Source organism: Xiphophorus hellerii, chromosome 20 (genome assembly GCF_003331165.1).
Source record: "Xiphophorus hellerii strain 12219 chromosome 20, Xiphophorus_hellerii-4.1, whole genome shotgun sequence".
Classification (NCBI taxonomy): Eukaryota; Metazoa; Chordata; class Actinopteri; order Cyprinodontiformes; family Poeciliidae; genus Xiphophorus; species Xiphophorus hellerii.
This window is the reverse complement of record NC_045691.1, coordinates 17,434,287-17,449,722: the sequence shown is the minus strand read 5'-3', so window position 1 is coordinate 17,449,722 and position 15,436 is coordinate 17,434,287. Positions and strand designations below refer to the sequence as shown.

Here is a 15,436-nt window from a genome sequence, read left to right as displayed (position 1 = left end):
CAGCCGCAGTGGAAGCTGCTAACAGCCGGTGGAGGTCAGAGGGGAGAAGAGAAACTTGGATCCGTAAAAATGTCTGTTGCTACCTTTGCGTCCTTGAGCCGCTGCAGTGTTTTGGCTTTCCGCCCTCCTGCCGGACTGCTGGTAAGCTGTCAACCGGTGGATGAAACATACTTTCAGTCATCATTGTCGGAAGCCATCACTTTGTTTAGCTAATTTTGAGCTGAAAGCACCACCTCTTTTACAACTGCTAAGGCTCCGTCTATTTTCTGGTTTCTAGTTCACACACCGTTCGGTTTGGTTGTTAGCTACATCATTTTGAGATCTTTAAATTCCTTTAAATCGAAATGTTGCAGCATGAGTGTGTTTTATAAATCAGATGATGACGATCTAACTTCTAACGTGAAACCACGACATCTCAAAGAGTGTTAAGAAATAAGACAGACACTTTTCCCGCATGTTTAGCCTGTTAGCTTTTGGGTAATAAAGCTTCGTCACAATAAACCATACAATTTTTCATATTCAGGTTGCAATTTTGATTAGTTTATATAGCGTTAAACCGTAATAATATAGAACAAATGTCAGTTCAATCCATTTTAAAACACAACTCCAAACCATATCTTGAAAATGTAATCAAATCAATATAATACAACCATTTAGACTCAAACTCAGATACAACTACTATTTCACTCCTAGTCGAATCATCCATTAAAATTCAGTTTATAAAGGCGAAGTGGTGGAAAGTTGACTTTGCAGAAAGCATGTGGCGACAGTGGGAAGGAACAACTAGTTGTTGTTGGGAAGAGAAAACAATCTAACGCATATAAGCTGAGTCATGCTCTCTGGGATGACAGAGAGAGTACATATAACTAATAGTAGCTCCTTCATGGATTTGTCCAGGAAGGAAAACATGTTTTAAAACAATTTCTCTTTGTGTGCTTGTGTCCAGGCAGTGCGGTACGCCCAGACAGCTGCAGCTGCAGCTGTTCAGCCCAGAATAAAGAAGTTCCAGGTGTACAGGTGGGATCCAGATACACCTGGAGACAAACCCCGCATGCAGACGTATGAGATCGACCTCAACCTGTAAGGCTGTCTACGTTTTCCTCTGATCTAAGGAAACCTAGTAGTTTACACTGTATGGGGGGAGAGGGCTACATGATTATTTATAGAGGCTAATATGACCAGACTGATGATTCTTTAAAACAAAATAGTTTTGATGGGAATACTGCAGCCCCCCCAAAATTAAGGTATTCAGATAGCCTGAACTGGACCGCTCCAGTAATACCCTCTCATCTAAACAGTCCAAATAGAACATTTTACAGCATTTAATATGCAAGTTTTAAACATTTTCCTTTTAAAATTTCTCTAAATTTCCCACAGAATTTTAATATTAACTCAGAACTCTCGATGATCTTCAATTTTAGCATTTTTATCTGATTTAATCTGTTGAAAATATTTATTTTATCTAAGAATATCACCTGAACAGCTTATTTATTAACACAATCCTCAGCTTGTTTTAGTCCTCCTCTTTTACTTTTTAAACAAATAATATTTAATTGACTTTCATCTCTTTGTTGTCAAGGCAGTAGCAATAAAAACGGGCCAGTCTTCTGACTTTCTGAGTTTGCATTTCCTTACCCAGTTGCGGGCCGATGGTCCTAGATGCCCTCATCAAGATAAAAAATGAGATGGATTCGACTCTGACCTTCCGCCGTTCATGTAGAGAAGGTAGAACATAAGTTGTTTCAGAAAATCCTTTTATTGCATAGTTTTTATCTTCAGAATATGTCATAAATCAATTTTAACCCTTTTTTATCATTTATTTTGTGTGAATCAGGTATTTGTGGATCCTGTGCGATGAACATAAATGGAGGAAACACACTCGCCTGTCTCGACAAGATTGACTCCAACCTCAGCAAGCCCACCAAGATTTACCCACTTCCACACATGTATGTGGTCAAGGACCTGGTACCTGTGAGTAAAAAGTCCTGCACTTTGAAGCCCATTCACCATGATCAACTGTAAAGCGTTTATTCCAGGGTAGGCAAGTCACTGAAGCAAATTTTGCTGGACAGTAAATTGTCCCATACGTTATTGCGATAAACGATAATATTGTTGTCTCTAGGCTGTCTTCAAGTATTCTAATGCTTATGCAAGAACACATTCTCAAATATCAATAAACTTTCAATTCTAATGAACATTTAACACTGAAACTGGAAGAAATATCCTAAATTATCTCAGAATATCTCAGAAGCAACAAATAAAATAAATTATGAAGTCTCTGTAAACAAAATTGCCCTTCAAAAAAATAGCTAGTTGAAACCAAAGCATCAGACTGAAGACTTTATCATCCAGTTTTTGGTAGAAGGAGATAAAAGAAAAAAGGATAAATCATATCAAGTAATCACGAATATTTTGATTGGTTTTTACTAATACGGTTTAAATAAGTTGCATAAACTGGACTTATTCAGAAACGTTTTTACACCATCATCTGAGGTTTTGCTGAGCATTTCCGTTCTGCTTGCAGGACATGAGTAACTTCTACGCCCAGTACAAGTCCATCGAGCCGTACCTGAAGAAGAGGGACGACTCGAAGGAGGGGAAGGAGCAGTACCTGCAGTCTGTGGAGGACAGACAGAAGCTGGTGAAGCTCCACCTTCGCTTTAGGAAAACAGGGAGGGTTTCCAGGGCTGGCAGGGATCTGAATCTGTCTGTCTGCTGTGTGTAGGACGGCCTGTATGAATGCATCCTGTGTGCCTGCTGCAGTACCAGCTGTCCCAGCTACTGGTGGAACGCAGACAAATACCTCGGGCCGGCTGTCCTCATGCAGGTGTGTGTTCCGGGTTGGCTTATTGTAGTCGCAGGCAGCTCATAAAACCCAAGTCGTGTGTTTCGTTCTGTCCCAGGCGTACCGCTGGATGATCGACTCACGAGACGAGTTCACAGAGGAGCGTCTGTCCAAGCTGCAGGATCCGTTCTCCCTCTACCGCTGCCACACCATCATGAACTGCACCAGGACCTGCCCAAAGGTCTGTTGGCAGGCTGCGTTTTTGCTACCATGCATTTATTAAATCAGTTTATTAGGCTGTTTCATGTTCAAAATACATTGTGAAGCTTAAAATATTTGGTCACATTTTAATATTTTTTCTTTTTACGACAAAATATGCAAGTGAAAATTGTATAATAATAACCAAGAAGTAAAATTACAGACTATTTAATACGAGGAAAAACCTGATTATAGAAAAATATCTAATTACAATACAATTGCTGAAGGTTACACAAGTTATAGTTAAACTAACATTTTTTACCATTACACATAAATCCCACCACAGTCTGAGCTTCACTGTCTGACAATGAAAATGCACAAGTCATTAAGAGTCCATTCAACTGGTTAAATAATCAGTCAGTATTATTAATTATTGTGTGAATAAAAGATATTTGAAATATAATATCCTACAGAATTCTGCATCCACGCAGTCCTTTGCGATTACGACATTGTCTAAATGTAATTAGACAAACAAAATCATTTTAATTGCAGAAAATGAAGTTTTTCAGCCGATCTGTGTTTTCATTTGTCACTTTGGTTGTTGGTCTTACTGTTGTTATTAATTCTTAAAAAGATTTAATGCAAATCATCTGCATTGAAATGGGAGAAATTCTGATTAGATTCGTAGATATAATCCAGGTGCATTATTTCTATAGAAACCACATTTTATGCATTATTTATTTATCTATTTATTTTGTGTTTATCTACAACTTCTTTCCTTACTTCGTTGTGTGAAGGAAAATAAAACCACTAAGTCTTGACATGTTGCGTTTTGATTTATTTTATTGTGATAAAGAACTATTAAATAATACAATATTTCTTTTGTACTATTCTCTTCTTTCACACTCTCTCTGTTTGTTCTTCATGAACAGTGGATCTTGTCCTGCATGGATATTTGACGGATGCTCCTTCTGTTTTCGTTGGCAGGGCCTGAACCCAGGAAAAGCCATCGCTGAGATCAAGAAGATGATGGCCACATACAAGGAGAAGAAAGCGGCAGCCGTTTGAAACCTCTGCTCCCGTTTTCTACAACTTGATTGATAAATTATTGATTATAAAAATGCTCTCTGAGGTCTGACAGGCCTGAACACCAGTCATCTCAAACGCCACATGATGTTTCTGTCCTAGAAATGTGTGTGTGTGTGGCTGGAGGACTTGGTGTCACACAAACGCACAAGTACAGTATTAATGCTGGAGAGCGAGTGTGTCTGAGTCTTAGCAGATGATTTTATCTCCAACTCTACTGTGTGGATGTTTGTGTACATGGGAAACACTTTGCTTCACATTAAGTGGAAAAACCAGTGCGTTTTCTTATGTTTAGCCAAACTCCTTAGTTTTCTCCTGCTATATTTTGCACTTGTATGAAGACAAACAGTACATATGTTCCCTCCTTGCCTACAGCACTCTTCGTTTTTTGATGGAAAATAAATACTTTAAGTGGTAGCAACTTGTTTTTTTGTGTGTGTTCTGTTCAACTGAAATTATCTTCAGATACTCAAACATTATTAATTGAAGAAAAAGTAAATATTGTAACTCATACTATTTCAAATTCTTCAATGCCAAAACAGATCAAACCACCCAGACGTTTTGGATTCTGGAAAACGAGCCGTTAGGTCACAATGAACGGGCACTCCGCCGTTTTAGCTCTTATACAAGGACTGATGGAAAAGACAGGTGTTTTGTTGTTGACTTACCTTTCAGAAACCACTTGAAACATTATTTTTGGTTGTGCCGGAGGATCTACTTTAAAAAAAGTACGGTTGTATAATTGCGCATCTGTTTGCAGCCATTTAACGAGCGAGTATAAACCTTGGGCCAGCAGCACCTTGATTGGATTTGAAGTGACAAGAGTCCCTAAAACAGCTCAATCTTAAAGGAGCTCAAAATAGGCAGAACTTGGCAAACAATAAAAGTAACATGTTGTGTGTAGCTCATAGAACCATCCTAACCTGTTTAAGGAAGAACAATAAGTCACATGTAAGAGATGAGGCAGCCATCCTGGATGAAACAAACTTCATAACTAGTTATCTCAAAGGTTCTCTGTATGTTTGTCAAGTAATGTTGATCAGAAAACCTATACAATGTGATTAAATTTGGTGTAAATTCTTTACAGATTAGACACAGTGGGCAACAGAAACATTGTGTTTTTCTCTTTTTTCCTCTGTATGGTGAGGATTAGTTTTTGAACTCACCACAAGTGCTTTATTGAATAAAACGCCCAGTGCAACACATTTAATTCTGGTAAAGTATATTCACTTAAGAAAAACTTGTAAAAAGATTTGTTGAATTTTTCTGCAACACAAGTTTCCCTGGCAAGACAAACTGTTTTCTTATGGAGAGCCGAATTATTTATTTAATTTTGGCTGAAATGGTTCTCCATATAAGGGGACGGGGGAGCTGTTTAATATATTTTTTAAGTGTAGCTACCACATGGGGGCGCTGCAGTCCCAGGAGGCCTCAGCTTCAATAATACTCCCCAACTTTAGGAAAGGAACCACTTAAATAGTTCCTGATCAGATAAAGTTTTCAAACTGCTCCCAGGTTAGGGTTAGTCTTTACAGAACAGAATTTGAGTGGAGCAGATGTCATAGTGAATAATGTTTACGGATGCACGGATTTACCGGTATCACCCAATGATGTTAATTTTTTAATGCATGGCTATCGAGTCGGTATTGGTGCATACCTAATAATTTTTATTTTTTAGTCACCAATGCGAGGATACCAGGTCAGCAGATGGACACTACATCTTATTTATTTATAGTCAAAATAAAACAAATTTCAACCAACATGGCTGCTGAATTTTCCACTGTTCCTCTTTGGGACTTTGACTCGGTAGATACATCTGTGGCTCCAGAAGCTTTGCCTCCAGCTGCAAATTTGCTTCTGGATATTTGCTTCAATCAAAATGTTTTCCTTCCACTACATTTTCCAATAATTTGCTTTCTCTGTGAACAGTCATCTTCTTTAGCAATGACTTTTTGTGCATCGAAAGTTAGCATTCAAATGAGCATAAGTCTCAATTTTGAATTGAATCATTGAAATAATGTAACTTATTATAATTAACATCTCAGTTACTCATATTGTGAGTAACTGAGATGCACTTGTAAACCGGATTGTTGTGTTTTATTCAAATGAGTTCATTTGCATTAGGAGTTTTAGATTGTAGCCTTGTCATAGTTTAAAATGCAGCACTGTGTTTATGTGCTGCCCCAGATCGACTCCTGATTAAAATGAATGAGTAAGCGTTAGCCAGTCTGTGGAGCGCTGGTGTCTGGGTCGGGGGTGGGAGCAGCAGGAGGAGGGGATTGCTGATGTGGGCTGGTTCAGTGAGGAGCTGCAGGACTTTCCTGCTTTCACAGGAGGCATCCGCGCCGGCAGAAGATAACTGAACCAAAGTTAGGTAAGAAATCTGCATTAAAGCTCATGAATGCATCTAAATGTCTGTTTGCTTCTTTTTTTATGCTCAACACTGATGTAACTAAATTTGTCCAGAAAAATGTACTTAAATTAAAAAGAGATCTGAGATGTTTGTGGATCAATAAATGATGGTTATTCTGTTTTAATGCATGTTCAAAGTTGGCATGTTGGCTATGTTTTTTTTTTTTTTTTACCAGATGAGGAAGATGAGTGAAGATGCTGGAGAGTAAAAATTTAAGTAAAAAAAAAACAAAACTGCTCTGATGGGGGTCAATGAAAGCGCATTGCAAGCTGGAAATGTGTTGTCTTTGTTTGTAACTGGACTCCAAAAACTCCGACCCAAATGGATGCCAGCCGAGCATCTCCTGTTGCTGTCCTCAGCTTGTGGAGGATGGAGGGTGGAGGGGACGGGGCCTGGGGGTCTCTGTAGCTTGAAAGTGGAGGACTGAAGTGTGGAAAGAGGGGGGCTAATTGCTCCCAGATGTGTGCTGAGAAAACATATGGTTTCTGATAGACACCATGATGCAGGAAAAGGAGCAGTGGGTTTGTGTGTTTGTGAGTTATGCTGGTGCACAAACACATAAATACTGCAGTCCATTGTTTCAGTCAGAGGGTGGGATGCATAATGTGCAGATCTGTAGTTGACGGGGAAATAATCATACTTTCCATAAAGTAGTTCCAGTCTGGAAATCAAGAGTTAGGACCTTTAATGTGTGCAAAAAAGTCTGATTTATATTTTCTGTGCTTCTCCAAGGGAGCTTTAGGCTCCCATTTTTGAGTTTTTTTAGTTTCTTGGAGGACAGAAGAAAGAAAAGAGAGAGAGGAGGGGGAAGGGTTCGAGGAAATGACCAGTGAGTGTGACAGAAGGGAAATGAAGGATGTAGAGACAGAGAGGAAGAAAGGGAGGGAGGAAGAAAACTCACAGGGAGTTGCGGGGGTGGGATTTAAGGGGGTCTTCTGTTTCTTTTCTTGGAATGCAGCTTTGACAGTGTCTGCCGCACCAGCGAGGAAAAAGAAAGAAAAACTCGCTGTAAGTTTTTCAGTGTCTGTGTGAGGCCGGTGAGGGGAGAGAGCGGCGGGGGGGTTGGAAAGGTGACGGAGGGAGGAGGAGAAGAAACAGAGGAGGAAAGGGAGACAAAAGGAAAACTTTCTTGTCCTCATGCTGCTTTGTTTCCGTCTTCTCCTCAGTTAAAGTCAGTCTACCTCCCAGTGACCATGAGAGTCCTCCTACTCATCTGCATGCCAGGTAACTGCCATGTAACATTTTACATGCATGTTTGTTGAATTACTCTCTGCTGCAATAGAATCTGGCATTTACATTAACAAAACATCAAACTTTTCTCCCTGAATCTGCAGAAGGTTTGTCAGGATATCTTATTTATATGTTCTTAATTAGGCACTGTATGTAGCAGAAAGACTTTGTTTCCCCCTCACAAATTTTTCTTTTTTTTTTTTTTTTTTTGTTCCACTTAAATGTTTTAGACCAGAGGCGTCCAAACTTTTTGTCACTTTTTGTGGGCCAAAATCGTCAGCTCAAAGCTACTCATGGATCAAAAAATACATTTTATAAACTAAATTTGTCAAAATGTTGCTGTGATAGTTTTTTTTTTTTAATCTACTCAACAATAAACTGAGCACAAGCTAATTAAACAAATTATCAGATTTTTTTCTAAAACCTCAAATGATTTTTGAAAGGCATCCAGTTTGCTTATTATTTTGGGCTCGGTTGAAGAAAACAGGAAAAAATAATTTGCCTGTTCTCAGTAATAAATAACAGGATCTAGGTCAGTCTTTATTTAAACATACTTACTGTATTTAGCCAAGTTTTAATACAGCACATAAAACCCGATTTGGGTGCACCATGGTGTACTTTAGAGCATAAGTTCATGAATAGATGTGCTAGTAGTTACCACGACGACAAAAAGAAAACAGAAAGCTTGGAAATTGTGACCACTTTGTGTTGCAACTAACATTTTGGTCAGCAGATTTTGATTTCCAAGTCATAGTTTTGTCCTAATTTATTCTTGAATCATGGTAAAAAAAAAATAAATACATAAATAAATAATTCCAGGGGCCACAAATGGCCCACGGCCCCCACTTTGAACAACCTTGTTTTAGACTACTAAACAAATTTTAAAATCAGACACAGATTATGATTTTACTTATTAAAGAAAAAAGAGAAATCCAAACGAACCTCTTGATTTACCTACAATTTTGGATATTTCACAGTTTACATTCCAGCTTCCTCCTGCTACATATTGTGCTCTTGAGCAAGGCACCCAACCCCAACTTACCCAACAGTCTGAGCATGAATGTGTCCACATAACTGGGTAAATGTGATTCCAGTGCAAAGCACTTAAATTGTTGTCCACTAGCTCCTATTCAGTAAACCAAAGCTAACTCAAAATAAAAGTTTGGGGTAAGTTGGAGAGCACTGTAGGCCTTACATGCCTCAGTTAAAGTCAGTGTTTATGTCTCAACTGGTGTCAGTTTGATAATCACAAAGAGAAAACCACTGCTGAGCAAAAAGATCACAAAGCCTGTCTCATATTTAGGGCTGGACAATAATTCAATAACAGTATATATGGCGATAGACAGGTGATCAATATCAGTAAATAAAACATCTGATGGAATATTCAATATTCAGTTCACAGAACATTTACTGAAAGTCAGCTAACAGTTGGTGGAATCAACTAACTAATTCATTCTTTGGTTACTTAGTAACTCACTCTGGTTACCTAGCAACAACCTGCTGAGAAACCTCCACAGCAGCAGTTTAATGTTTTGCTACTGCTTAAAAATAAAAAAAACAACAGCGTGGAGAGAAAGCTGCGGATAAAGCAGGAAGTGTAACTTCATCAATCTGGTACTATTTTAGTTATTTAAAACAAAAAACTAATCAATGATTATCAATATCGACTGATATGAAATGTTTGTATTGTGATACGTTCAAATCACTCACTTTCACCAAAAATAGACTTGCTGATTCAAGACTTTGGAGAAAAATATTTAGGGAACTTATGAGACAAAAGACAAAAGGAATTAAATTTTAAAGGAGAATTTCAAGTCATCAGTTGGTGAACTTATGCTTATGTGGCAGGAAAATAAGTACACCTGTAAAATGCTTTAAAAAAAAGGATGATTTTTAAGTGACTTAATTAAAATCTGGACTTAAATTTACAGCTATATTATTGCAAAAGTTTGATTGATGATCAATAGGTATCAGTTTCAAGGACAAGTATTTTTACACAGGACCAGGATAGGATAGCTTTAATCGCTTAATAAGGAAAATCCATATTAAGGCTTTTTTGATTTACTCAGGTTATCTAAGTCCAATATTAAAATGTATGTAATGATCTGAAACATTTAAGTGTGACAAGATAGGATAAAAAACAACAATTAAATCTGTAAAGGGGGTAAATACTTTTTAGAAAACTGCACAGACATTTTTCTGACCATTTGAAACAGTTAGGAACTATTTTCTTCTTAAAACAGGATAATGAAGCCTTTCCCCTCTTTTTATTTGATAGACTCACTACCAATTTATAATTTATTCCTAATTATGTCTCCTTCTAATTAAATTTGTTGTATAAAAGGGGGATAAATGGGTTTCTGCTTGTCTAAAGTCTTCACTTTATCTCATAATAGGAGAGAGCGCGCCGTGAATAAGCATCTCATAATACTTTATGACAAGGAGAAGAAGTGTTTCTAACATCTGCCTGTTTTTTAATGTTGTTTTTCTATTTGTTTGAACCAGTTGTGCTTGCTCAGGCCCAGTACCAGGAACAGGTTCCTTTCCCTGGTGAGTTTATTCTGAGAATATTGAGTTGCGCTGTGGAAGCTCAGCACATCTGTTGCTGATCCGTCGCTGCCCTCTGATGTTTCACCAAGCCTCCGTGGTTCTCTCTGTTGTTGTTTACCGGCCGCCCCGAAGCTGTTTTCAGTTCACTCTACTGATATACTGGATGTAAACATGCTGGAGATGAAGTCATTTAATACATCCTCGCCATAATTGTTTGCACTCTTTTTCATATTACTTTTCTTTTTGGGTTTTGATCTCACAAAATGTTTCCCTCTCTTCTAATTCACAGACTCGTATGACTATTATTCAGGTAAAATCCCCTCAATGCGCTTCAGATTTTCCACTTTAGGTGTTAAAAAAAATGATTAAATATTCGTAACTTTTTGGACCAGAAACCCAGAACCCAGAGCCTTTCCCCGGATCCTACCAGCAGCAGGTCCAGATTGAGCCTGCGGTCTTTCCGGAGAAGTCAGGTAAACCCGTTGAATCCTCATCCTGCCACCTTCGACACAAGACTTTCCTAAACACCGGCGTTTCATGCTTCTTCGCTGTGTTTGGGTTCCAGATCCGACCTTTGAAACCGAGCCCACAGAGCCTGGACCGCTCGGTAAGACAGCTGCACAGCAGAGAGGACTGGAAGCTGGTTGTGGCAGAGCGAAGAACTGATTTTTATTTCGTTTTCTGATTCCCAGACTGCAGAGAGGAGCAGTATCCCTGCACCAGACTCTACTCAGTGCACAAACCGTGCAAGCAGTGTCTGAACAGCCTCTGCTTCTACAGGTAGAGACAGTTCTTAGACATAAGAGGCTCATCCCACAGATATTACCGTGCTCCTGCTTCAGAGGAAACAAAGGAGGACATAAATCAATGTATGATTAAAAAAAGGAAAATATTAGAAATATAATATTAAATAAATACACAATATGAATAAATTGAAAAGATAATTAAATAAAAAAATAAGAAGATTGGAAATAAAATGTAGAATTTAATAATAGCTCATTTAAATTAATGCTTTTGAAAATAATAAATATTAAATTATGTTACACTGCGTAATTAAAAAAGTTGGGAAAGTTCTTATTTTTTATTTATTGAATGCAATATTTGGCACATGAAATACTTTATATATTTATTATTTGTTTACTGCCAGTTATGTCAGAATCAGTCATCCATAGTAGAAGATTGGACGTCTATGTTTTTAGCTGAGCTCAAAATAAAAATCTGAACCGCGTGGCATTCTGGGAGATGTAGGCGCAGGAAATGTTTTAGCCGCTCAACCTGGCGGTCAGGTAAGCTATTTTTTTATTTTTTAACTTTATTTTGTCAAGGTAAACACAAACAGGTATGGCAATTACAATAGTGTAACTCTATAGAAGACATAGGAGAGGCAGACTTAGAAATGGAACATAAAAGCAAAAGTGATATAAAAAATAAACTACTACAAAGGAATTAAATCAGCTAAGCTAGGTTGGTGGCGTCAAGTCTCTCGCTAACAGGTCGTTACCTAGCAACGACCTGTTAGCTTAAACATTTGCAGTTTCAGGTTTTCGCCACTGTGCCTGACTTCTTAAAAATAAAAAACGACTGGCAATTACAGGAGAAAATGAGTACAACAGCTGGAGAGGAAACTGTGGATAAAGCAGAAACTAGTTTGGCTAGTTTGGTTTTAAATATATTTCAGATATTTAAAACAAACAAACAAACTTAGCAAAAAAGAACAACCAGTGTCGACTGATATAAAACCCACATTGTGATGAAACCAGATCAGTCAGTCTTTTTTAATATAAATGATATTTCTACCAAGCAAAGAGCTTACTATTGTAGTAGAGTAATAAACTACTCACTGACCTCACTAAATGACAGCAAGGTCAAAACACAGGAACTGTGTTATGGTCTCAAAATGCTTTAAACTGGAAACAAAAGAAATATATGGGAGAAAACAAAAAAAAACTATCAATCTAACAGATTGAAGAAAAGCTAAAATGGAAAAACAAAACTCAGCCAAGATCCAGCTTTAGGGTGACCAAAGAAGGCTTACAGCTACCTATGAGTAATATATTAAGATGAAGCCAGGCCAAGTCCCATTGTTGAAGAAAACATGGTGGTTAACATTTTCACAGATATAAATGACTGATAGTGCTGCATAGAGGCAGTTTGTATCACTGTTGCCTTGTAGTAGGAGTTTCCTGGGTTCATATCCCAGCCTGGGGTTTCAAGCCTATTTATACCAGATCAGTCTGATGAATACATCTAAACACTTGAAGAGATCATGTTGCTATATATGTGAAAATGGAAATACCCTTAAAATGAGATAAATGACCTCCAACAGACCAGTGAGAAGCAGCATACTGGTTCCAAGCCAAGAAGTTTGCTTGAATGGTCAGCCCAGACCATAATCCAATAAAACAAAGCTTGTGGGTAATTGAAAAGTAAATGTGAATGCTGCTTCCTGCCTGAATATGTTTATCTTTGCTAGAATGTAAGTAATTCCTCCTGCCAACAGTTGTTCTGTTCTTTGTGTTGTATGTGATTGATAAATGGAAAACAACCAGTAAACCTTATTAAAAAAAGAAAGAAAGAAAACAAAGCTTGTGGGGTTACATCAAGCATTCGGTTTCCAAGGTAGAACCAAGAAATGAAGAAACTGTGGAACGTAGTTAAATCGTCCAGAGCCAGAATGGGTAAAAGGAAATGAAAGCCAATATTTAAGCTATATTTGGTATTTTAAACAAACTTATTTTTGAGCACAGTAGCAGAAGTGAAACACAGGAAAATAAAATAATCACACAGCAACTTCCTGCTTTCTCATCATGAAGATCTAAATAAAAAACCAAAAATGTTTAATCCCCCATCTTTTAAAAGCTTTATATTTCAGCTGGAAGCAAGTAAATCATTAGTAAAGTAAATTTTTTGTGGTGTATATGGAAATGTTTAGGAAGTGAATGCAGATGTTTCTCAGTGTTTGGGTTTTGATATGTTCGACGTCTGAGCTTTCTGTGTCTTTGCTCAGTTTGAGACGAGTTTACGTCATCAACAAGGAGATCTGCATGAGGACCGTGTGCGCACATGAGGAACTGCTCAGAGGTGAGTCCAGAGCTGCAGAGTAGAAAATCCTGATATCACTAACTGAACAGCAATGGGATAATAAAACGTTTATTTTTTTGCTCCAGAAATTACCCGTGTGCTCCGCAGGGCTGCAACGACCTTCGTTAGTGAAACAAGTCGCATTTATCAGCAGGAACACTCAGGAAATGAGTCAGAGATCAACCATTTTTAACACAAGACAGATAAATCACCTTTTAAACCTCAGTAAAGACTATAAGTGCCTGAGCTTCATTAGACTAGAGTTTATGCTAGTTGTTTGAAATCGTGAGGTCAGCGTGTATCTAATGAAACACAAAACTACTTCCTTTAATCCAGTGGTCCAAGTCGCCCTGCATGGTTTAGGTGTCTGTGCACTTCCAAACACCTGACTTAGATGAATTAACACGCTTCAGATGCATTTGATGACTGAATAGAAGGCCATTCAATTATTTGAACTGAAACAGATCTAAAACATGCAGGGCAGGGGTACGTAAGGACCACTGCTGTAATCCATGCAGAAACAGAAATAAGATTTCCTTAATTCACTGTTTTAAAGAGGACCTACTATGCAAAATTCATATTTTGCATATTTTTGTACGTCCACTTGGCTCTTAACTGGTTTTAAAATCAGCTTAAAAATCCACCCAGCCATTTTTTTGGTATTAATGATTTTGGTGTCTGGAAAATGAGCCGTTTCAAAAACCTCCCGATTGTTGAGTCACGCTGCGCTGTTACCTAACAACCCCAGCAAGGCGCCAGAACATTTGGTCAGCTGGTTTTACCGCTGTACAATGGCTGCTGGAAAAGTTTTGTTGTTGAGTTACCATCCTGGAGCCACTTGCTGCATTCTTGATGTTTGTTTTTCAAAGATGTACTGTTGTATAATTGAGGATCTGTTTGCAGCCACTTTCACACGTGAGTGTAAATGTTGAGTTGGGGGGCGTGGCCAGCAGCAGCTTAATTGGTTGTAAAAAGACAAGACGCCCAAAATAGGCAGAACTGACCAGACTCTCATTATCTAACAATTATTTTGTTTAAAAAAATGTTTTTTATTGCCCATTTAGCTATCCTAACCTATTCCAGGAAGCATAACAGGTCACCTTTATAAATTTATTCAACTGATTATAAAAAATTATTATTAGAAATAGAAAACTGCGAAAAGATGATCAAATCAGACTAGATATTATCTGGTATCTTGAAGTTCTATTTATGGCGGGCTGGATTTGGCCCCGGGGCCTTGAGTTTGGCACGTCTTAGAGGATGAACTGACCTCTCTGCGTGTGCTTTCTTTCAGCGGATCTGTGCCGTGATCAGTTCTCTCGCTGCGGTGTGATGGCGCTGAGCGGTCAGTGCGCGTCGCTCGGAGGAAGCTGTGGGCAAAGCTGCGGCGGCTGCTGATCCGGATCGGGAACGCTGCCAGCCGGGATACCGACTCCTCTCCCCTTCTGACTCCTCCGTACGGCTCCATACTCTTGTGCGAAAAGCACTTTGAATATTTTTGTTGTTTTTAATGTCTGCCCAGTAGATCCTGTGTGTACTATGAGGGATCAACAATAACACTGACGGATATGTGAGTCACTGGTGCTATAAAACCTTTAGAGGTGCATGAAAATGAGTTTTCATGGCTTCATAAAACCATGAAAACTCATTTTATTTCTGTTTTTTATCCTTTTTTTTAACATTGTGCCATAATAATCTCATATTTTGTGTTTGTACTGTACTTTTGTTGAAAAGCAGTCATTAATAGAGATGATCAGGAGAGACAATAAGATGCTGCAGAACATCAGCATGATTGGTCTAAAGGGCCGTCCAACCACCGCCTCTGTACTACTGCTTTGTAAAAATGTCACCATAAAAACTGAAAAAAATAAAATGTTTAAACTCCAGCTGCTCTGTGTGAGGTTGTGCACTTTGACTAGGCCCTTATAACATGCAAATGCCTTATATTATAGCAGAAAGGCAACCGTAAGAAAGGCTTACAGTAATCAATTATGCCGCAAGAACTGATCAGTACATCATTGCCAGAGAAAGCAAAAGAAAACAAATTCCTTCATGTCCTCTAGGGGGCTCTGTGGAGACCAAACAAGAAATAA

The 15,436-nt window shown here is 38.3% G+C and overlaps 2 protein-coding genes across 3 annotated transcripts; both read left to right on the top strand.

Moving 5' to 3' along the window:
• Positions 1 to 2: 2 nt before the first annotated feature.
• Positions 3 to 4,486, top strand: sdhb (succinate dehydrogenase complex, subunit B, iron sulfur (Ip)). Its single transcript, XM_032550043.1, has 8 exons — positions 3 to 141; positions 947 to 1,080; positions 1,640 to 1,725; positions 1,835 to 1,971; positions 2,525 to 2,641; positions 2,726 to 2,827; positions 2,904 to 3,026; positions 3,971 to 4,486. The coding sequence occupies exons 1-8, from the start codon at positions 70 to 72 to the stop codon at positions 4,049 to 4,051; spliced, it is 852 nt and encodes a 283-aa protein (XP_032405934.1). The 5' UTR covers positions 3 to 69; the 3' UTR covers positions 4,052 to 4,486.
• A 1,865-nt stretch (positions 4,487 to 6,351) lies between these two features.
• mfap2 (microfibril associated protein 2) lies at positions 6,352 to 15,229 on the top strand. Of its 2 annotated transcripts, none has more exons than XM_032548905.1 (9): positions 6,352 to 6,443; positions 7,649 to 7,706; positions 10,218 to 10,262; positions 10,552 to 10,572; positions 10,655 to 10,735; positions 10,828 to 10,869; positions 10,955 to 11,042; positions 13,270 to 13,343; positions 14,638 to 15,229. In XM_032548905.1, exons 2-9 carry the CDS (start codon positions 7,676 to 7,678, stop codon positions 14,739 to 14,741), a joined length of 486 nt encoding a protein of 161 aa, XP_032404796.1. In that variant the 5' UTR covers positions 6,352 to 6,443; positions 7,649 to 7,675; the 3' UTR covers positions 14,742 to 15,229. The 2 variants fall into 2 exon arrangements, with proteins under 2 accessions (XP_032404796.1, XP_032404794.1); XM_032548903.1 differs by lacking the exon at positions 6,352 to 6,443 and adding an exon at positions 6,925 to 7,490.
• The last annotated feature ends 207 nt before the right edge of the window (positions 15,230 to 15,436 follow it).